This window comes from Nanorana parkeri, unplaced genomic scaffold, assembly GCF_000935625.1.
Source record: "Nanorana parkeri isolate BGI_ZX_2015 unplaced genomic scaffold, ASM93562v1 scaffold980, whole genome shotgun sequence".
In the NCBI taxonomy this organism is placed as follows: domain Eukaryota; kingdom Metazoa; phylum Chordata; class Amphibia; order Anura; family Dicroglossidae; genus Nanorana; species Nanorana parkeri.
Genome location: NW_017307248.1, coordinates 350,798 through 373,788, shown reverse-complemented (window position 1 = coordinate 373,788; position 22,991 = coordinate 350,798). Strand labels below are relative to the sequence as shown.

Sequence of the window (22,991 nt, the reverse complement as noted above, 5' to 3'; positions counted from 1 at the left end):
CTTGGGAGGAGACTTGCCTCTGCTTGACCTCTTACACCAATCTGATGGTGGTTTCTTGAGGTTTCTATGTATACTTCTGGGAAAGGCAATACTTGCAGGAGAGAGCAGAGTGATGTCCTCATTAGTCTGTTGCCGTTCATTCGCTGTCCATTTACAGGCTGGCGGGGGGGAGGTGGCTTAACTGTGTTGACAAAAGTCCGGTCACCAACCTGACATCTCAGGGCTAGTTGGCCAGAAGTTCTTCGGCAGCTCCCATAGATGTATTATGATCTAGGTGTCGGCATGGAGTGCTTCCATTCGATTTGTAGTTCTGGGTGTTGACGTGCGTTCCGGTAAAGACAACGTCTTTGCATATAGGCTGGTCTTGGTATGTTGGTTTAAAGGAGAACTATGGGGTTAAGGCTTTTCCCCATAGTTCTCCTTAGGGTAACGGGAGGACACAAACTAGCGTCCTCCCGTCACCCTAGGCTCAGTATACCGCGAGCTGCTGCCTGCGGTATACTGAGCCGCCGCAGCTGAAGCGGATCCCACCAATTGTGCCGGGATCCGCCCAGCTGCATGACTGACAGCTGGCTCTGCCTATCTAGAGGCAGAGCCAGCTGTACCCGCCCCCTCGCGTTCCGCCTGTCAGCACTGGCGGATCGGAGCGGGGAATCCAGTCCCTCCCCTGTCACGGCTCTCTGCAGGGATAGATCGAGAAGTGAGCGAACGCCGGTATGTGTTCGCTCACCTCCCGATCTACTGAGCCGACCTGTGACAGTCTCATTGTCACAGGTCGGCTAGAACTATGAGGTGAGTAAAAAGCACTCACCTCATTTTCTGTTGGCTCCTCTGTGTTGCCTCTCATTTGGTCATCCGAGGCCTCTCGGTGGAGCAGAGGCCCTCTGGGCACAGACCTGAGCGGAATTCCCTCTTCCATACACATGTGGATTTCAGGGCAGGAACAAATTCCCAGAATCCCTTGCCTGGCGGAGGGATAATGACGCCAGACAAATGGGTGCCGCGATCAGGCGCTCGTCACTTGGCTTCCCCTTTCCTTTCATTGATAAGGGAAGCAGTGACTTGAGCACCTTCCCGGGTGCAACCACTTCACACTCAAGTGGAAGGAGATTAACACACGGCGTGGGTACAAGTTCTTCATAAGGCATTTTACGCTCCCTGTATATTCCACTCTCGAGTCCTTTCCCCAAAGGGGAAGTGCTCTGGGACTCCACCTGTGTGAACGGACCCTTCATGTATCCTCTGATCCTCATGGAGGGGCCACACGTAGCGGCTTCCCCGGCCCTGACATAAGTCACCCAATGTGCGTTCTAAGCTTTGCTAAGTGTGCTTTGTTGTTGACCTGGGTGACCTCCGCGCGGTCACACTCTCTGACATTTGTTTGAATATCGGAGCTATTAATGAATCATACCTGTAATTAAAGCGGTGTCTGAGATGAAGTGATCGGGCCTGAAGGGGGAAAGAACCCGCGTGATATGATATATAGGCCAAATTGGGATGTTTGGCATCGTGCCTCACTGTATGCAGGTTTCTTATGCAAATTAGTTCTTTGTAAATCTGTTACAAAGTTGCTCACCCGGAAATTCTGCCAGTAACAGTAACTTCCTATATTTAGGCTGACAATGCTAAGCCGCTGCCTCGCACTTAGCAGCGGTGTTGTCACTCTGTGGTGTACACTTTTTAAGTTGGCTATTAGGTTGCCAATAGGGTCTATGACATCGGTAGTTTGACAGTCAACTGATGGAGTTTGCTGCTTCTGGGCTACCATGCATGCTGGGGGTGCAGCTGCAGAGCTACCATGCATGCTGGGGGTGCCGCTGCCGAGCTACCATGCATGCTGGGGGTGCAGCTGCTGAGCTATAATGGATGCTGGGGGTGCCGCTGCAGAGCTACCATGCATGCTGGGGGTGCAGCTGCTCAGCTACCATGCATGCTGGTGGTGCCGCTGCCGAGCTACAATGGATGTTGGGGTGCTGATGACTGGCTACTATGGATGCAGGGGTGCCGCTGACTGGCTACCACAGATGGGGGTGTGCCACTGACTGGCTACCACAAATGCTGGGGTGCTGCTGTCTGTAGTGGCTACCACAGATGCAGTGGGTGCCACTGCCAAGCTTTGATGGATTTAGGGGGACCACTGACTGACTTCCACATCAGCGGGGGATGCTGCTGCTTGCGACCACAAGTGCTGGGGGTGCACATTCTTGCTACAGTGGATGCAAGGGGGGCTGCTGCCGAGCTATGATGGATGTAGGGGGTGCTGTTATAGGATTACCAGGTATGCAGGGGAGGCAAATGCCACCATAAAAGCTGGGGGTGCCATGGATGCAGGCGATGCTGTTGCCTGGCTACCTGCCTCTGTCTGGCTAACACAGATGCAGGCTGTGCCACTACTTATTGCCTGGCTACCACAGATGCAAGGGGTGGTGCTGCCTGGCTAACATGGATGTGGGGGGGAGGCATTGTCAGGCAACCATGGATGTAGGGGTGCTGCTGTCTGGCTACCATGGATGTGGGGGGGGGGCATTGTCTGGCCACCATGGATGAGGGGATGCTGCTGTCTGGCTACTATGGATTAACGGGAGGGTGGGGGGAGAGGGGGTGAGGAGGTGGCGCTGACTGGCTCCAGCAGATGCTTAGGCATCAAGCAGTGGCCCTTCTGATGGCATTACCTGCCCTTTACAGTAGACTGCAGCACGCCCACCTCAGTCGCTTCCTAAAAAGCGTGCTCGTGTTTGCCTCATGCCTCCACTTGCTTCACCTGTCTGCTTGGAATTTGCTGCGTCTTAAGCTAAAGGTGTTTACAGTGATTGCCGGGTTACACTAATCACATCCTAAATGTACAGAGCAGCCGGCTAATCCTCCGCAAAGCTTTGTACACAGCCAGCCCAGGAATAGAGAGACGCCTGCCATGCGCATTCACCCCGCACCCCTCTGCTGGAGGTAACCTCAGGGGATGAAAAGTCTCTCTGCAAAGTTTCCTCAACCCTTCAGTGGATTAGTAGCAGAATGGAGCGTCGTGTATGAGCGTTCCTCCACAAATCTGCCCGCGGCGCGCTGATAGAAGATATTTTATGTTGGAACATTTTTGTATAGCGATCCTCTCAAACGTGATTCTTACCTTACCAGCTAAATCTGCCCCGGACTTCTCCGGTGTCTTGGATGCCCCAACAGTGAGATCACCTGGGCCAAGATTCCCGACTCTCCTCCTGCCAACCTGAGAGTTTTGGGTGTTCCCGTCCACCATTGTGTGTACCAACTCCTCCTGTTACATTGTCCAGAATATAAAATGAATACAAATGCAGCAGGGATGGTGGGAGCCCTTCATAATGGGCACAGCGGGGGTACAGACCCAGGAACACAGCACAGGGATGGTGGGAGCCCTCATAATGGGCAGAGCGGGGGTACAGACCCAGGAACACAGCACAGGGATGGTGGGAGCCCTCATAATGGGCAGAGCGGGGGTACAGACCCAGGAACACAGCACAGGGATGGTGGGAGCCCTCATAATGGGCAGAGCGGGGGTACAGACCCAGGAACACAGCACAGGGATGGTGGGAGCCCTCATAATGGGCAGAGCGGGGGTACAGACCCAGGAACACAGCACAGGGATGGTGGGAGCCCTCATAATGGGCAGAGCGGGGGTACAGACCCAGGAACACAGCACAGGGATGGTGGGAGCTCCTCATAATGGGCACAGCGGGTGTACAGACCCGGGAACTCAGCACAGGGATTGGGGAACCCCTCATAATGGGCACAGCAGGTTTACAGACCTGGGAACTCAGCACAGGGATGGTGGGAGCTCCTCATAATGGGCACAGCAGGAGTACAGACCCGGGAACTCAGCAGAGGGATAGAGGGAGCCCCTTATAATGGGCACAGCAGGAGTACAGACCCGGGAACTCAGCAGAGGGATAGAGGGAGCCCCTTATAATGGGCACAGCAGGAGTACAGACCCGGGAACTCAGCAGAGGGATAGAGGGAGCCCCTTATAATGGGCACAGCAGGAGTACAGACCCGGGAACTCAGCACGGGGAGGGGGGAGCCCCTCATAATGGGCAGAGCGGGGGTACAGACCCAGGAACTCAGCACAGGGATGGGGGGAGCTCCTCATAATGGGCACAGCAGGAGTACAGACCCGGGAACTCAGCAGAGGGATAGAGGGAGCCCCTTATAATGGGCACAGCAGGTGTGCAGTGTGGGAACAAATCCCCACAGACATACTTCAGAATCTCATGAGAAGACTGGGGGCTGTTATTACTTCAAAGAAGTCGGGGGTGTTGGGGCAACTTTCTGCTAATTCCCATAGTTTTGGAATGTGATTTCCAACAAGCTCCTATAGATGTGATGGTGCCCACAGACCTTCAGCCATGTAGTGTGCGGTCACATTTGCGGTAATACATACAAAATTTGCCCCTGACGCCGTTTGGCACTTCTTGCTAGACAAGTCCGGCTCGGTAAGACGGAGAGAGACAAGTTGGTGATGGAGCATAGCGGAGCCATCTGGGCTGGTAGTTACATTAGGCCCGGGCCTGGCTGCCGTATCGGATGAAGGAGAGAGTCAATTATTCGAAGCATCTGAATATGACAGCGAGGCCGGCGAGAATATTCTGTCAGGCAGATCACACTGCCAAGTGTCCCTCAATGTTGTTTACATAGCGAGCATTGCAACATGCCGGCTCCTTCACCCGGCAATAGGAGATCACAGGGGCTCTGCGTTGTGATATTGTCTCCTGGAATGGTGCATGTTGTCACCCCTTCCTCCTTCTCTGCTCTGCCACATTCTCTCCTTCCTTTATCATTACTCCTTCTCTTCTCTGCCACATTCTCTCCTTCCTTTATCATTACTCCTTCTCTGCTCTGCCACATTCTCTCCCTTTATCATTCCTCCTTCTCTGTCACATTCTCTCCTTCCTTTATCATTCCTCCTTCTCTGCCACATTCTCTCCCTTTATCATTCCTCCTTCTCTGCTCTGCCACATTCTCTCCCTTTATCATTCCTCCTTCTCTGTCACATTCTCTCCTTCCTTTATCATTCCTCCTTCTCTGCTCTGCCACATTCTCTCCTTTCCTCTGCTCACTCTTTATTCTTCTCATTACTCTTCTCTCTGTAGCTGTTGGGATCGTTTGTCTCTTCTCCTCCATTCTCTCTTTTTATATCCGTCTTTTACACATTTCGTTATGTTTTCTCTCTTCGTTTTTCTTTCTCTAATTTATTCTTTTCCTCTCCTCCTGCTCTCTTTTATGTCTCTCTCTTTGTTATCTCTTACGTTTGCTTTTGCTATTTCTCCCTCTGTTTTTCTTTCTTTAATTTCTTATTTTCTCTCTCCATCTCCTCACCCCCTATATTTCCCTTTTTTTTCTTCTTTCCTTTTTTCCCCCCTTTTTCTTTCTCCGTATTCATTCTTTCCTTCCTTCCTTTCTTTTTCTCTCACTTTTTCTTTCTCTTATCTCTCCATATATTCCTTTTCTTTCTTTGTCTTCTTTCCTTTCTGTTTTTTTTTTTTTAGAACATTGTTAGGGGTAAAGGATGATATGGGGGAACAGGTAAGCCCAGGGACATTGTTAGGGGTAAAGGATGATATAACGGGGGATGGGGGGTCCATGCAGCGTTTCCTCGTCTCTTCTGTAGAGGTGAAGTCTGGGATGAGAGCGGAGAGTCCCTCAGTGCTGAGTAAGTGGGGCACTGTAGCACTCTCTCCTTCTCTCCCTCTCCTCTCTTGCATGCTGTCTTTCTTCTCTTTCTCTCATTCTCTCGCTCTACTCTCTCTCTCTCCTATTCTTCTCTCTCTCCTTCTTCTCTCACTCTCTCTCCCTCCATTCCCTCATCTCTCTCTCTCTCTCTCATTCTTCTCTCTCTCATTCTTCTCTCTCTCATTCTTCTCTCTCTCATTCTTCTCTCTCTCATTCTTCTCTCTCTCTCTCTCTCTCGCGCTCTCTCTCTCTCTCTCGCGCTCTCTCTCGCGCTCTCTCTCGCGCTCTCTCTCGCGCTCTCTCTCGCGCTCTCTCTCGCGCTCTCTCTCGCGCTCTCTCTCTCTCTCTCTCGCGCTCTCTCTCTCTCTCGCGCTCTCTCTCTCTCGCGCTCTCTCTCTCTCGCGCTCTCTCTCTCTCGCTCTCTCTCTCTCTCGCGCGCTCTCTCTCTCGCGCGCTCTCTCTCATCTCTCTCACCCTCCCCCCTAATTTCTCACACACATGTTACAGATAACACGCATGCCTTGTGACACATTTTTGAAGCGGTGCCACGCATTTTCTATGCATCCTGCACATGTTACATCACTTTGTTGGATGTTTTCTGTGTATTTCTGACTCTGAATTAGGACATTTCCTCTTCTGTCACTTCCTTGGTCACGGATTTTCAAAATGCTTATAAATCACCTTTTTATCGGCCTTCCCGTGCATTGTTTTTACTGCAAGCAATAGTCCAACTTTTGAAAAATAAAGCACACACGCATTCATGAAATAAATAATGGAGGTACGGACCCTCAGTTATGTAACTGGAGGACTGCGATGGTGTCGCCATACCTTTGCTCTAATGAGATCTAAGAGTCCCTTTTCCTTAGTGGCAGATGAGACTTGTAGTCTTTTCATTCACAAATCCTGTGTAGAGATGGGAGAGGCCGAGGAGTTGGGCCAGCACAGACAGTAATTTGACACTCCCAGAAGAGGAGCGGGCTATGACGTGCAAGGGGAGGGGGGCCTGTGCTAGGGAATTTACTCTTCCTGGAGTAGTCCAGTTGTCTAGCAAGTTCAAAGCCGCATTGCAAGTAAATAAAAATCATTTATGGAAAGGAAAAATCACTGCAAGTGACCATTTTATATATACGTGATTTTTCAGTGTTTTTGTTTACTTGCAAACAAGTAAGTGTGGCCAGCTGAATGTAATGTAGGGGTCGGCAACCTCAGCACTTCAGCTGTTGTGGAACTACAAGTCCAATGACGCTTGACAAGACTCTGACAGCCACAAAGATGACTCTCATAAGCAGAGGAATTATGGGATTAGGTTCAGCACAGCTGGAGTGCCAAAGTTGCCTTCCCCTGATATAATGCGTTGTGCAATGTCTGTGTTTTCACCTAAATTGTGAAATGTGATGCAAAAAGTAGAAAGGGAGGCAGTGTGAGTGAGCCCTGAAAGATGAAACTCGATTGGCTGATACAGACAATAGTACAGTGAACACTTCTTGGTAGGGTTGCCACCTGTCCGGGATTCACCTGGACAGTCTGGGTTTTGAATGGTGTGTCCGGGTTTCATGGCAGCTGAAACACAGACACAAGATGTCAGGCAGACTGGGGCAACAAAAATTGGTATATACCTCCGTTACATTGCTGGTCAGTGTATATACCTCTGTTACATTGCTGGGCAGTGTATATACCTCCGTTACATTGGTGGTCAGTGTAAATTCCTCTGTTACATTGCTGGGCAGTGTATATACCTCCGTTACATTGGTGGTCAGTGTAAATTCCTCTGTTACATTGCTGGGCAGTGTATATACCTCCGTTACATTGGTGGTCAGTGTAAATTCCTCTGTTACATTGCTGGGCAGTGTATATACCTCCGTTACATTGCTGGTCAGTATATATACCTCTGTTACATTGCTGGTCGGTGTTTATACCTCTGTTACATTGCTGGTTAGTGGATATACCTCTGTTACATTGCTGGTTAGTGGATATACCTCTGTTACATTGCTGGTCAGTGTATATACCTCTGTTACATTGCTAATCAGTGTATATACCTCTGTTACATTGCTGGTCAGTGTATATAGCTCTGCTACATTGCTGGTCAGTCTATATATCTCTGTTACATTGCTAGTCAGTGTAAATACCTCCGTTACATTGCTGGTCAGTGTATATACCTCCGTTACATTGCTGGTCAGTGTATATACCTCCGTTACATTGCTGGTCAGTGTATATACCTCTGTTACATTGCTAGTCAGTGTATATACCTCTGTTACATTGCTGGTCAGTGTACATACCTCTGTTACATTGCTGGTCAGTGTATATACCTCCGTTACATAGGCGGTCAGTGTAAGGACTCCTAACTAATTCTCTCCTGCGTATTCTCCCCCAAAAATGTCAGCACGTCGCTAGAGTGTTCAGGTTTTGCTTAAAGAAAAGGTGGCAGCCCTACTTCTTTGACTTGTTAGATGGATAAGCGCATATCTTTTAGGATGCCAACTAGGTCAAGAGGAGAATTAAAGGCACGTAATTTCGGGTGCTTATCACGGGGCTTGCAGCAGACCGTGCTGAAGTGCTATAAAACACATCATTTGCTCTTATTGATTCCAGTCCATTAGCCGGCAGTGTGTGCGGGAACTTGTAAGTTCTCCCCCGACGGAAGCTCTTACCTCAGTTTCTAGACTAAGATAAGGGTGGCATCCATCAACCCCTGCCATGCCGCCCACTGCACTCAGTGACCCCGCTCTCTGTCACCACTGCAGAAACATTTACAACTGTTTTTGCCTTTTAAACAGCACAGCATTGTCTATGGTATTGCGTATGCATCGTTTACTTTTTTACATGTTCCCCCATAACATAAGTAATCTTAACTTTTTTTAATCCTCTGTCCACTTTTAAAAACCAATCATGAAAATAGAAGATATTTTACAGGAAGGCGCACGGCCATGATGGTGCTTTGCTCTGTGTGTGGAAGCAACGGTCTCTCTGCAGAGAGGTCCAGCATGTCCCCTGCTGAAGCCAGAGCTGGAGCGCTCCAATCAGCAGGGAGCACGGGGTTTGCTTATCGCAGGGCTATAGGTCTGACACAGCCAGGGCCGGATTTTCCACAAGACCAACAGCAGCAGGGAGTAGTAGGAGGAGCAGCATAGGCCGCCTAGGGTGTTGAGGAAGCAGGGGCCACAATACCGCCGTTTGCTAAATTTTGACCTTCTCTAATATGTGGCCGTTAAGACAAGAAGAGCAGATCTGCCATTTGTAGTGTGGAGCCATTAGCTCTGACAGCTCTGGTGTAAAGCAAGCAGGTTGATGAGAGTTAGGGGTTGGGTTATGGATTAGCTTAGTGTTTGGGTCAAAGGTTAAGGCTGAGTTAAGGTGGAGGTAAAATATTAGCATCGGCTTAAGCAGGGCCGGATTTCCCACAAGGCCAACCAAGGCCCGGCCTCGGGGGCAGCAGAGAGTAGAGGGGCAGCAGGGGTGTGGAATTCCTATCTCCCGACGTCTGGGACATGCAGTTCCGGGCCCCGGGCGGGTAGTTGTTTTCTACATTTAGCCCTGCCTTGGCTAGCAGGGAAGCAGCCACTTGTTTTGTACAAGTGATCCCGGCGGTGTCGCTGAGATCACTTGTGTGCAGCCTGCAGGTCTGCCATTCTCCATGGGGGGGGAGGGGGGGTTGGCGCGGAGGGGGGCCCATTGAGGAACCTGGCCTTGGGGCAGCAGAGAGAGTAAATCCGGCCCTGGCTATAGGTCTGACACAGCATGTTAGATATCTGCAGGGAGAGAGCACTGCTTCCACACCGAAAAGCAAGGGTCCTTCTCTGCAGCATGCTGGCAGGGGGAAGTTGGGCTTTAATCTGCAAGCCCTTTAGATGGACTCCATGTGAAAGGATCGGCGCGCCCTGTAAAGCAATGTATATGTTCCCATTGCACAAATACTAAAAATAAAAGCCGCTTTCCGCTCGCTGTGCGCTACCTGGGGTTTTTATGATCGGCACCCACTCACTCAGGGAGGAGCGGCTCCCCAAGGGAGATATTGTGCTAAAAGCTTTTACCACAGGCTGCACGTAGTCATCACCACAACAGCTTGGGTTGTAATAAGCATAAGCAGGCACCCTTCTGAGGGGAGGAAGGAGACTCTACTGAGCAGCCAATATCTGTGCCGGAAAACTGGAGCACAAAATAGTACAATTGAAGTATAGAGGTCTATACAAAGGCCAAACGAGAGGGGTGTCTAAGGAGGAACGAGGGACAGAGGGACCCGGTTCCAAATGAGGGCCAGTTGGGGCTAGGGTTTCAAGTGAAGCCCGAACACTCTAGCGCCGCGCGTGGCAATTTTTTTTTTTGGGGGGGGAGGAGAAAATAGAGGAGAGAGTGAGGAGAGGCAGCCAGGAGAGAGAACAAAAAAGAGACAGCAAGGGGAGGGAGTAAGGAGACCGCCTATAGAGGACTACAAATCCCAGTAATACATTATACAGCAATATGAAGCTACATACGCTGTGTTTTTGCGGGGTGGCGCTCTGATGTTTCCAGGATATCAGGTGACCTGTGCGGGCTCTCGGATGACCTGTGCGGGCTCTCGGATGACCTGTGCGGGCTCTCGGGTGACCTGTGCGGGCTCTCGGGTGACCTGTGCGGGCTCTCGGGTGACCTGTGCGAGCTCTAAGATGACCTGTGCGGGCTCTCTGGTGCCCTGTTGCTCTCGGGTGACCTGTGCGGGCTCTCGGGTGACCTGTGCGGGCTCTCGGGTGACCTGTGCGGGCTCTCGGGTGACCTGTGCGGGCTCTCGGGTGACCTGTGCGAGCTCTAAGATGACCTGTGCGGGCTCTCTGGTGACCTGTGCGGGCTCTCTGGTGACCTGTGCGGGCTGGCGATCCTAGTTGGGGTCTATGGACCCACCATCACTTGGCCATGTAAGTCCATGCTAGGTGAGGACATTCATAGCAAGCATTGGATGGAAGACCGCAGTGCTCAGTATCAATAAAGGTCTATAGGTGGGGAATGAAAGGTGGATATTTCACAAAGTGGGATCAAATTATTGTGCAGTGTGCACACATACGGATAAATTGCCACGATATCGCCAGACCACCTAAATCTGAGATTGATGTTCTTCCCTCCAATGAAGAATGATAAAGTCACCAGCACTTCATGAAAAATGTTCAGGTGTTTATTGGCTGAATGTCTTAAGTCAAATACAGCCAACGTTTTGGGGGCCTCACGAGGGCCCTTCCTCAAGGCGACAAAGGGGCAAGGTCACACATTGTAAAGATTGATTTAGCACAATATCAGCAGACCAATTAGATTTAAGATTGTCCTTTCTCACTCCGATGTTGAAGGATGAAGAGTCACCAGCACTGGACTAAAGATTCTCATGTGTTTTATTCTTGAAATGTCTTCTAAGTCAATTACAGCCAATGTTTCGGGGCCTCACGGGGGCCCTTCCTCAAGGCAACATAGGGGCAAGGTCACACATCGTACAGATTGATTTAGCGAAATATCACCAGACTAATTAAATTTAAGATTGATGTTCCTCCCTCCATTACAGAAGGATGAAGAGTCACTGGCACTCGAATGAAGGTTCTCAAATACATAAGTCAAACACAGCCAACATTCCGAGGCCTTACGGGGTCCCTTCCTCAAGGCGACACAGTGACAATGTCACTCATTGTACAAACTGATTTAGCAAATTATCACCAGACCAACCAAATTTTATATGTTGATGTTCCTCACACCAGTCTAGAAGGATGAAGATGTCTCCACCACTCTTAACGATTGAAGATTCTGCCATGTTTTGGGGCCTTGTAGGATCCTTTCCCCAAGGTGACATAGTGGCCTAGTCACACATTGTACAGACCATTTAGCAAAAAATCAGCAGTACCCCAAAATGTAAGATTGATGTTCCTCACACCAGTCTAGAAGGATGAGGGTGTTGACGCCACTCCTAGAGATTGAAGTTTCTCACATGTTTCGGAGCCTTGCAGGATCCTTTCCTCAAGTTAACATAGTGGCCTAGTCACTCATTGTACAGACCATTTAGCACAATATCACCAGAACCCAAAAATTTAAGATTGACGTTCCTCACTCCGGTCTAGCAGGATGAAGGTGTTGCCACCACTCTTAGAGATTGAAGTGTCTCCATGTTTCAGGCCTTGCAAGGTCCTTTTCTCAAGAATGAGGCCGCTGTTCTTCACTCCAGGCCAGAGGTATCGCCTTGAGTAAGGGACCCTGCAAGGCCCTGAAAGGTTGGCTGGGTTTGACTATTGTGGCATTCCATGAAAACACACATAAGAATATTTCATCTTTAATTGAGTGCTGGTGGTTCTTTATCCTAATGTGGTTTTGCATAGCGCCATCCATTGCAGTCACCACTAGCACTGACCTGCTACATTGGTCGCAATACTGTAGATCAGTGGTTGTCAACCTGTGTAACCGCAGGACCCATATTTGTCCTCGGTCATTAAGTCGTGACCCAAGTTGCACTGCCATGGAACGCATGGCATTGCGGTACTGATGCGGACAATAGAACTGTGGGTGGGAGATGCATTTGGGGTGCCATTCAAATGAATGGCAATGCAATGCACCGCTCACAACAGAACGCATGGTGGGTGCAATTGCGTGGTACAGTGCGTTATTCGCACAGGACTGTGCAATTAACGCACTGTACTGTGCGATTAACGCACTGTACTAGTGTGAATGGGCCCTCAAAAACACTGACAGACACACACAGCCACAGACACAATCTCACACACTCACAGACATTCTCACACACTCACACATATGCACTCACACGAACTAAATCCACCCAGTCTCCCGACCTTACCAGAACTGGAGTGGATCCTCAGCCTGGGGTCCAGTGTGGGCTAATGTGGTGTGATGGAGCTCCATCCATATGTGCATCCAGTTCTGTAGCTCCCTTGCGTGCCCTGTAGAGGTGCCGGGAGCCAGAATTTTACATCACTCCGGTCCAGGCTCCTCTACAGGACACGCAAGGGAGCTGTGAGCAATGCACTTATGGATAGAGCTCCCTCGCGGCCATAACCCCTTCCCACCACACCACAAGCTGACACTTGGTATCGGGCAGCATATTTTGAATGACTGCTCGGCACGAGAACTGGCATTGCTGCACTAGGGGGAGGCTTGGGAGCCTCTGACCTAAAAAGAGTGGAAGGCATGCGGTGACCCACTGAACACGAGGTCACAACCCACCAGTTGATAACCAAGGCTGTGGATAGCGCAGCCCAGAACTAAATTACCTCACTCCAGTCTGGTGACCTCACCAGCTGCCCACCAGGACTCTAGGCCTCTACCCTGCCTAGCGCCGGCAGACACCAAAACCCAAGATCTGATTTAGGTAACAGCAAACCTTAGCGGTCTCATGAGCGTTTTCTTATATTTTGCTGTGAACAGGGTTAAATGGTTTACTGTGTCTGGAAGAGGCCAGTAAGGTGCGCACAACGCAGCAGATGCTGATCATTTGGAATATAGCGTGCCAGCTCTTCGGCAGTGCTCGGTTTTCGTTTGAAGTGAATATAGATCTAGGGTACAACCTGTCAGGTTAGATTCAGAGCAGTCACTCTTATGTAACATATAAAAAACACAGATTGGGTTCTAGCTGCTTCCAGCGAGATACCAGCTACGGGCGGCCTGGCTACCATGTGTGCTTTAGAGAGGGATCTTCTTACATGAAACAACTGACGGTTTAAAGGGTCAGTCCACGTGAAAAAAACACATTTCAGTTGGTTTGCAGTAGGTTCAGTGAATCCTGTATCTCTCTCAGGCTCTGGCAGTGCAGTTCCGGCAATGTCCACTTGCTGCTGCCATTATGAGAAGGTCTTACTCTAGAAGTTGAACCAGAGTCAGTGCTAGGACATGGTCCTTTAGCGCCCAAGGCGAAAAGGCCAAAGTGCGCCACCCTCCATAAGCTGTGAACTAACTCAGCAGCCTAGGTTGCAGGTCCGGCACATTTTGGGCCTTGCTCCCGCTGAAGTGCCCAAGGTGGCCACCTTTTCTGCATATCATTTGGCCCAGACTGGAGTCCTCATATAGCTTGGGCACAATGAATGGGCACAAATTCCCACCCAGAACCTTGAGTAAAGCCTTCCTACAGTGTAGACTGTAATATCCACAAAGGAATGGTGGGAATAAGGCAACTCCAGATCAATGGCCATGGAGAAGAGGAGAGAGGAAACTCCAGATCAATGGCCATGGAGAAGTGGGGAGAGGAAACTCCAGATCAATGGCCATGGAGAAGAGGGGAGAGGAAACTTCAGATCAATGGCCATGGAGAAGAGGGGAGAGGAAACTTCAGATCAATGGCCATGGAGAAGAGGAGAGAGGAAACCCCAGATTAATGGCCATGGAGAAGAGGAGAGAGGAAACTCTAGATCAATGGCCACGGAGAAGAGGGGAGAGGAAACTCCAGACCAATGGCCATGGAGAAGAGGGGAGAGGAAACTCCAGATCAATGGCCATGGAGAAGAGGGGAGAGGAAACTCCAGATCAATGGCCATGGAGAAGAGGGGAGAGGAAACTCCTTATCAATGGCCATGGAGAAGTGGGGAGAGGAAACGCTAGATCAATGGCCACGGAGAAGAGGGGAGAGGAAACTCTAGATCAATGGCCATGGAGACGTGGGCAGAGGAAACTAGATCAATGGCCATGGAGAAGTGGTGAGAGAAAACTCCAGATCAATAGCCATGGGGGATGAGGGCCAACTCCAGGTCAATGGCCATGGGGAGGGGAAGGGACACTGCAGATCAATGGCTAACAAGCTCACATATATGGAATGGTCAGGTGTCTACAAACTGCTGGTGAAAGAGTGTAAAATAAAAGTGTGATCTGATGGAAACCTGTGCTAAAAAATGGTGTGCACCAATGCTGATCTGCTCCTGAAAATGGTAGCTGAATGGCCAATCATGGAGGCTGAGCATCACATGTGGATGTTACCATGCCTTCCTAGGAAAACTCACTCCTTCAGACTGACACCCACCCATCAAGGCATATTGATATTTGCATAACTCCTCCCAAAAGCCAGCCCACTGCTTGCATCAGGGCTGTGGGCTCTTGAGATGAGTACCGCGGCATTGTACTGTGATGTTTTCAGGAAGCTATGTACAGCACTCTGCCGGCCCCTCCCACCAGCCATGATCTGCCTGCATTGCATGAATAAGCAAAGAGGCCCAGTGATGACATCGCTAGGTCTAGAATAAGGAATGTAATGTGAATTGAAAGGTTTTATGTTAAAATTTAATCGACATGTTGAAGGGGGGGGGGAGACCAGCGAAGGCAAAATATAAGTAGGTTAACAATAGAACAAAAGGAAAGCAACCATGACTGATATTGTCTTTGATGCATTATCAAGTCTGAATGTGTATCAGAGACAAAGCAAGTCAATAGATTTCAATAAAGAGGTTATAAAAATGAGCTAAGCTGTACTTGCTCTTTCCTGGTATACCTGCCTGCCTGCTCGCCGAGTACTTGAGTGGTTTTCAACAAAGATAAAGTGACTAGAACAAGGGGAAGAAAATAATAGAAGAGAGGAGAGGTAACAAGAAGAGAGGACGGAAGAAAGAAAGAGAGGCGGGGCAAAGCAAGAGAAATTAGACCCCCCAGAGGTGGGGGGGGAATTGGGGGGGAAGTTAAGGGGGTCCCACCTCTGTATAGGCGACCACTCCAGCATAGATATATCAGCCAGTCCCAATCCTTAATCTCTATATGTAAAAGCAAACAATGAACGTCTCTCATTCGCTGCCTTTTGTCTGTTAAATATCCCATTGCAAGTGTTTTGATATATCTGTTTCTTGATCCTGCCACAAATCTCGTGTAACTTGTGTAATACGCTGACAGAAATCTGATGTAACTTGTGTATACGCTGACAGAACCCCTACCCGCCGTACCCCCGTTCCCCCAATGGAGAATGGCAGACCTGCAGGCTGCATACAAGTGATCTCGGCGACATTGCCGAGATCACATGTACAAAACAAGCGGCCGCTTCCCCCTCTGTACATTTAGCTCTGCTTACCCAAAGCCAGGCTAAATGTAGGAAGCAACTACCCACCCGGTGCCCGGAACTGTATGTCCCCGGCATCGGGAGATAGGAATTCCACGTCCCTGCTGCCCCTCTACTCCCTGCTACCCCGAGGCCGGGCCTTGGTTGGCCTTATGGGAAATCCGGCCCTGCACGCAGTGTCCCTTCATCAGGCATAGCAATGACGAAGCAGAAGGGGGCTTCAGCAGGAGCGGGGCACAAAAAGTCCAGGACCTGCAGCCCAGGGCGGTTGTTAAAAATGGGGGCAACGATTTGTGGGTGTAGCTACAGATGCGGGTGAGGGTAAAAGTGGAAGTGATCCGTACGGCGTCCCTCGGAGATCATTTTTAAAATCTGTTAACCAATAGGATGGAATTAAACGTATCAGAATTCCCAATTGTAAACCCTTTTCTGTTTTCTCTCCAGGTGTGAAATAGGTCAAGATGAGTGGCCTCGGGGACAGTTTGGCCGACCCTGCTAGCCAGGACCGCAAGAGGAAAGCCTCGCCATGTGACACCATGCAAAAGTAAGTCATCCCAACCGAATGACAGCGGACCTGATGTTTTTTCCGCCCCGTCCCGTGTCACAAGGCCAATTTCACCCGGGATGGGGAAGCGCCGGGATAAAGGGAGACATTGTGGCCGAGGCCGAGTGCAGCGTTAATGGTTAAAGTGTGGAGAAAGTCTGCATTCAGCGTGACCTATACATTAACCGCCCGCGTCACGCTTGATTAGCTCTGAGTGTGTGAAAGGCTCCGGGTGTTGGGCAGCTGCTCTTCTCTTCGGGGCATGAAAAACAACGCAGAGCGACCATATGCCGGATGTATGCCGCAGCTTCGATCTGAGCTATCTACTCGGAGCAAAATCCCCCTAAGAGCCCAGTAGGTAGAATTTAGAGGATGATGGGGGTTATATCCTCCACTAGACCCATTCAAGGCTGGGCCAAGGGGTAGGCAGAAGGGGCAGACACCTTTTTTACACTCTTTGACCAACCCTTTATGGACACCTAACCATCACACCTATGTAAGCTTGTTGGGTTTCCCTTACTCAAACCGTGGCCATTGATCTGGAGTTGCCCTCCCCCCCCCTTCCTTTGGGGCTATTACAGCCTCTACTCTTCTATGCCCTAAAAAAATGATACCCCGCTGCAGCCTACAGGTAATTGGCTCTTTCTGATATTCATATGAATTGGAGATGCTAGTCCATCTAGCACTACCCTCTCCACAGGTTTAAAGGAGAACTATGGGGGTCAGGGCTTTTCGCCATAGTTCTCCTCAGCGTCCCGGAGGGGACACAAACTAGCATCCTCCCGTCACCCTAAGCTCAGTATATAGGGAGCTACAGCTCGCGGTATACTGAGACGCCGGAACGGATCCCGACATTACTGTCTGGATCCACCCAGCTGCGTGAGTGACAGCTGGCTCTGCCTATCTAGAGGCAGAGCCAGCTGTACCCGCCCCCTCCCCCCTCCGTTCCGCCAGTCAGCGCTGGAGGATCGGAGCGGGGAGGGGGGAATCGCTGCGGGGAGCCGTGAGTGACAGTCACGGCTCTCTGCACGGATAGATTGAGAAGTGAGCGACGGCATGTGTTTGCTCACCTCCCGATCTACTGAGCCGACCTGTGACAGTTTCATTGTCACACGTCGGCTCGAACTATGAGGCTGAGTGAAAATCACTCGCCTCATAATTCTCCTTTTAAAATGCTGTTGTCCAAGGGTGACAACGCTGCTCCTGCTACAGCGAGCGGTGTCACCCTAGGGCAGGAAGTGTGTTCCCGGCAGGATCCCCAGGTGGCAATAAAGCAAATAAAAAAAGAAAACAAATGAGATCCATGGTCAAGTTGCAATGTATTACATATTCCTTCTTGGGTGTACTACCCTTTAACCTCGGGCCTATAGGGCACCACAGAGAGGAAGCAAGCGATTTTTATAGGAGGTGGAATTCTGGGAAATTCTGAGCTGTATTTAAGGTTCCGTGAGGTTAAAGGAGAACTATGAGGGGGGGGTGCTTTTCACTCACCTCATAGTTCTAGCCGACCTGTGACAATGAGACTGTCACAGGTAGGCTCAGTAGATCGGGAGGTGAGCGAACACATACCGGTGTTCGCTCACTTCTCGATCCTGTCACAGCTCTGTGCCGTGACAGGGGAGGGGCTGGATTCCCCCCTCCCCGCTCCGATCCACCAGCGTTGACTGGCGGAACAGATGGGGGAGGGGGCGGGTAACAGCTGGCTCTAGATAGGCAGAGCCAGCCGTCAGTTACGCAGCTGGGCGGATCCCGGGACAATTGTCGGGATCCGCTTCAGCTGCGGCGTCTCGGTATACCGCGAGCTGTAGCTCCCTATATACTGAGCCTCGGGTGACGGGGGGACGCTAGTTTGTGTCCTCCCGTTACCCTAAGGAGAACTATGGGGAAAAGCCTTAACCCCATAGTTCTCCTTTAAAGAGAAATGTAATTTACACTCCGGCATAAGATTGTGACTCGCTGCCGACGGGAAGTGAAAGGTGATATCACATTACATTATAATACTGAATGTCATAATGTCTGGTGATGGGATTATAGTCATGGCATCGATTTTTAACAAGTCGGGGGCGCACTTTAAGATAACAATGAGAACCCGCTCTTAACATCCCTTTTGGCTATTAGCGGTGATTTGGGTCTGCGCAGCGGCCATTTGTTCTGCTCTGAACATGAAAATGACTCCGGCCGATTTATAATATTTAAACAGCACTTGTAGGCTGAGCAAAGTGGAGCGGAGGGCTCGGATCAATTGCAGGCCGTCAATGTAGCCCAGAAGTCCTTTCACTTAAAATAATCCATCATCCTGCAGGCCATCTTGTGAGGCAATTGGGTGTAATATATGCTGCCTGAGGACAATGGGCGATCTGCCGTCCATTTCCTCTCGGCCTGGCAAACAGACGTTAGTAGTACACAGCATGCTGAAATCTTCAGTGCTTTTCTCCATTGAAAGGGGGCTCTTGACTTGTTTATAGAAAATGGTAGAATAGGGGCCGGGCTCGAGGGGTAGGAAGGAGAGGCGGCCACCTTGGGTGCTTCAGCAGGAGGGGGTGCAAAAAGGGGCGGGGCATAAAACCTGCTGCTGAAGGCATTCGGAAATCATGGGGGAAGGGGAGGCCTTTTTTGCCTTGTGGCAGCACTGGTTAGAGTTGCTCACTCCCTCTACTGGCCACCCCCCATCCTGAAAATACTCCCCTTTCCAGATCACTTCCATTCTAGTGGAGCTAGAACAAGCCCTCTACTGGACACACCCCTCCACTGAACGCTCCTGTGCATCCTCCATTTTATCTCTCCTCTATAAAATATTATTTACTGCATATGCTACTCCGCTCTCCAGAACATTCCCATTTCCGGTGTCCTTCCCTCTCCAGAACACTCCCAATTTTAGTGCCCTCCCCTTTCCAGAACACTTCCCTTTCCTGTGTCCTCCCCTCCCCCTTATACTTCCCTTTCCTGTGTCCTCCCCTCTCCAGGACACTACTTTTTCCTGAGTCCTGGAACACTCCCCTCTCCTGTGTCCTCCCCTTTTAGAACACTCCCCTCTACTGTGTCCTTAAATCTCCAGGACACTCCTATTTTCTGTGTCCTCCCCTCTCCAAGAAACTCCCCTTTTCTGTGTCCTCCCCTCCGCAGGACACTCCCATTCCTTGTCTGCTCCCTTCTTCCTGAACAATGCACTTTTCCTGCCTCCTCATTCTTTCCACATTCTTCCCAACTGACCTCCAATGTAAGGGACATTCTTCCCAACTGACAACCAATGTAAGGAGCATTCTTCCCACTGACCCCCAATGTAAGGAGCATTCTTCCCACTGACCACCAATGTAAGGGACATTCTTCCCACTGACCCCCCAATGTAAGGAGCATTCTTCCCACTGACCCCCAATGTAAGGAGCATTCTTCCCAACTGACAACCAATGTAAGGAGCATTCTTCCCACTGACCCCCAATGTAAGGAGCATTCTTCCCACTGACCACCAATGTAAGGGACATTCTTCCCACTGACCCCCCAATGTAAGGAGCATTCTTCCCACTGACCCCCAATGTAAGGAGCATTCTTCCCACTGACCACCAATGTAAGGAACATTCTTCCCACTGACCACCAATGTAAGGAGCATTCTTCCCACTGACCCCCCAATGTAAGGAGCATTCTTCCCACTGACCAACAATGTGAGGAGCATTCTTCCCACTGACCCCCAATGTAAGGAGCATTCCTCCCACTGAGCATTCTTTTCACTGAGCACCATTATAAGGAGCATTCTTCCTACTGAGCACCATTATAAGGAGCATTCTTCTCACTGACCAAAGAGCTACTGTGAGTTGTAAATTTAGTAATTATAGTTAGTGGTTTCCAGAGACCTGAACGTTATTTGAAGGGCTCCTCCATGTTAAAGGGTTGAGAAAGGCTGCTTTAAGGTGAGTAAGTTAACATGTAACTATAAATCCTGGGAAACGTTCCTGACCCTCATCTGAGCTGAGGAAGATACTTTGATGAGTATTGAAACATCTCCAACATTACAGAATGAGTCCTATTGAATTTGACCGTCCTTAAAGAATGATTCCTTGTGTGGCCAATTGCCAAAACAGTCAGTTTTATCCACATTTTCCAGCCATTTGCGTCTTGTATTCAAGGCCATGAAACCTGTTTGACTTCATGAGGTATCCATCCCCTATGGCCACAGATGGAAGGATAGATCCCATCCCCTATGGCCACAGATGGAAGGATAGATCCCATCCCCTATGGCCAGAGATGGAAGAATAGATCCCATCCCCTATGACCAGAGATGGAGGGATATATCCCATCCCCTATGACCACAGATGCTCATGCAAGGCTAGATGGAGCCTGGGCCCCTCTGATGGTAGGGAATGAGGCCACTTAGCGCTATGTTTCCATTCTGCAACTCTGAACTCTGTCGAAAAAGAACACGAAATAGGTTCCTTCGTCGTGCCTGAGTGGCGGGTACACATTAACGTTCCGTTTGAACTCTATCCCTTTTTATAGCCTCCACCAATCGCTGAGCTTCTGTTGGCTGTCAGATGTAATATAACAATCCTCATCAATTTCATTATCAATGTGCTAATTACAGCACAGCCTGAGGTATGCTTCTGTGGCAGCATGCGGCTAGGCTCGCCGGCGTGGATGGTCTATAAGGAGAAATTGATCTGTTTTCTGGTACAGCTTCAGCGTTGCCGTGACAACTGGCCGACTCTCTAAGTGAATTCCCGCCATGCCCCCAGCTAACTCATTATTGCCTTTTTTTCCCATAATCATTTCTGTGTCTGTCTGACTCCTGGGTAGAAAATAAATTGGTTTGCTGGAGAGACTTTCCTTTATTTTTCATTGCCGCAAAGTCTCGAATTAAAGGGATATCAAGCCGCAAATGGTTAATCACTTAACATTAAATGTAAACAAACGGCATGATCTATAACTTTTACTGCAGTCAGCCATATGGGTAGTCTTCCGTGACCTGATAGTATAGGGCAGGTGAATAATGGCACAAGAGCTTGCACTCATCTGCCATGGCCATTGAGCATTGTTACAAAGTACAGCTCAGTGCAGGTTTCAGAGTTTGTCTACTTTAACAGTTATTTGCCAGGACACAGGCTTCTGCCACCTTGCATCCCCTGGTTGCTAGGGCATAGGTGACTGTTATTGCCTAGCATCCCCTGTTTGTTAGAATACAGACACCAAGCATCCTCTGGTTGATAGGATGCAGGCAACTTTTACCTCCTAGGCTGCCATGGTTGCTAGAACACAGGTGGCTTCTATTGCCTAATGTCCCCTGGTTGCTAAGACTCAGGTGGCTTCTGTTTCCTAATGTCCCCTGGTTGCTAAGACTCAGGTGGCTTCTGTTTCCTAATGTCCCCTGGTTGCTAGGACACAGGTGGCTTCTGTTGGCTAATGTCCCCTGGTTGCTAGGACACAGGTGGCTTCTGTTGGCTAATGTCCCCTGGTTGCTAGGACTCAGGAGGCTTCTGTTGGCTAATGTCACTTGGTTGCTAAGACTCAGGTGGCTTCTGCCACCTTATGTCCCCTGGTTGCTAGGATGCAGGTGGCTTGTGTTGGCTATTGTCCCCTGGTTGCTAGGCCACAGGTGGCTTCTGCCACTTACCTTCCTCTAGTTGCAAGGACTCAGCTCTGCTGCTCTCTGCATGGGCTATAGGTAGCACAGTGATGATGTCACTGCTACTTATACATGGCAGTATCTGAGTTTGCAAAGGCATCTGGTGCATTTTTATCCCTTGTGGCTGTTGGGGAATATATCTAAATGAAAGTTTTTGTGCTTTAAATCGACAAGTCAGCAATCCCCTTGTGATCTGCGTTTAACCTCCCCAAACCGGAGCCGAATGTTGCTTGAAGGGCTTCAACAAAGCCGCGTGAAGCCGGCTAAAAGCTTTGCAGATGTTCTGTAGAAGTTTCTCTACACACCGATCTTCTACAATCAAAATAAATAACCGGACGCTTGAAGAACCGCCAGGAGGGAGATCATCAGACAGCTGTTCTACACAATCCGACCCATAGAAAAAACTAATTTATGTTTAGTAGCCCTTTAAAATCTGCCCGATGGAGAACAATTAGGACCCCTCCGCCCAGAGCGTTTTACAACCGACCACATTTTAGAAAATGAGCCCTGAACCTGGCGGTGTTCTGTAGGTGTCCTTCACTGTGTGACCTCTCCTCTCTTTCTTCTTTCCCTCCCCTCTCTCACTCCCCCCTTTTCACTCTCCCCCCCTCTCTCTTGTTCTCCCCCCTCTCTTTTGCTTATCTCCACTTTCTCTCTCCCCCTCTCTCTTTCCACCACTCTTCCCTTTCTTCCCCTCTCTCCCTTCTTTCCCACCTCTCTCATTTCTCCCCCTCTCTCTCCGCCCTCTTCCCTCTGTCGCGCTCTCTCCTCTTGCTCTCCCCCTCTCGCTTGCTTTCCCCCTCTCTTTGCCCCTACTCGCTCTCCCCTGCTTTCTCGCCGCTCCCCTTGTTGTGGAAATTTTACTAGGATGTGTTTACCCTTCCCTCTCTCTTGCTGTCTCCCCTCTCTCTTTCCACCCTTGCTCTCTCTCTCTTGTTCACCCTCTCTCTTTCCCTCTTCTCCGCCTCTCTCTCTCACTCTCCCTTCCCTCTCTCTTGCTCTCCCCCTCTCTCTCCCCTACTCTCTCTCTCTTGCTAGCCCCCCTCTCTTTCGCTCTCTGCCCGTTCTCTCTCTCCCTCACACTCCTCTCGCCCCCCTCTATTTCCACCCTCAACTCTCTCTCTCTCTCTCCCTCTCCCCCACTCTTTCACTCTCCCTTC

The 22,991-nt window shown here is 49.9% G+C and overlaps 1 protein-coding gene across 1 annotated transcript in view; it reads left to right on the top strand.

Annotated features, from left to right (window-relative positions):
- NCOA1 (nuclear receptor coactivator 1) overlaps nt 1–22,991 on the top strand; it is a 170,117-nt gene that overhangs the window by 18,026 nt on the left and 129,100 nt on the right. Inside the window, exon 2 of the mRNA XM_018566828.1 lies at nt 16,121–16,220. Within this exon, the coding sequence (XP_018422330.1) occupies nt 16,138–16,220 (83 nt within the window). The 5' untranslated portion in view covers nt 16,121–16,137. The remainder of the gene's footprint in view (nt 1–16,120; nt 16,221–22,991) is intronic.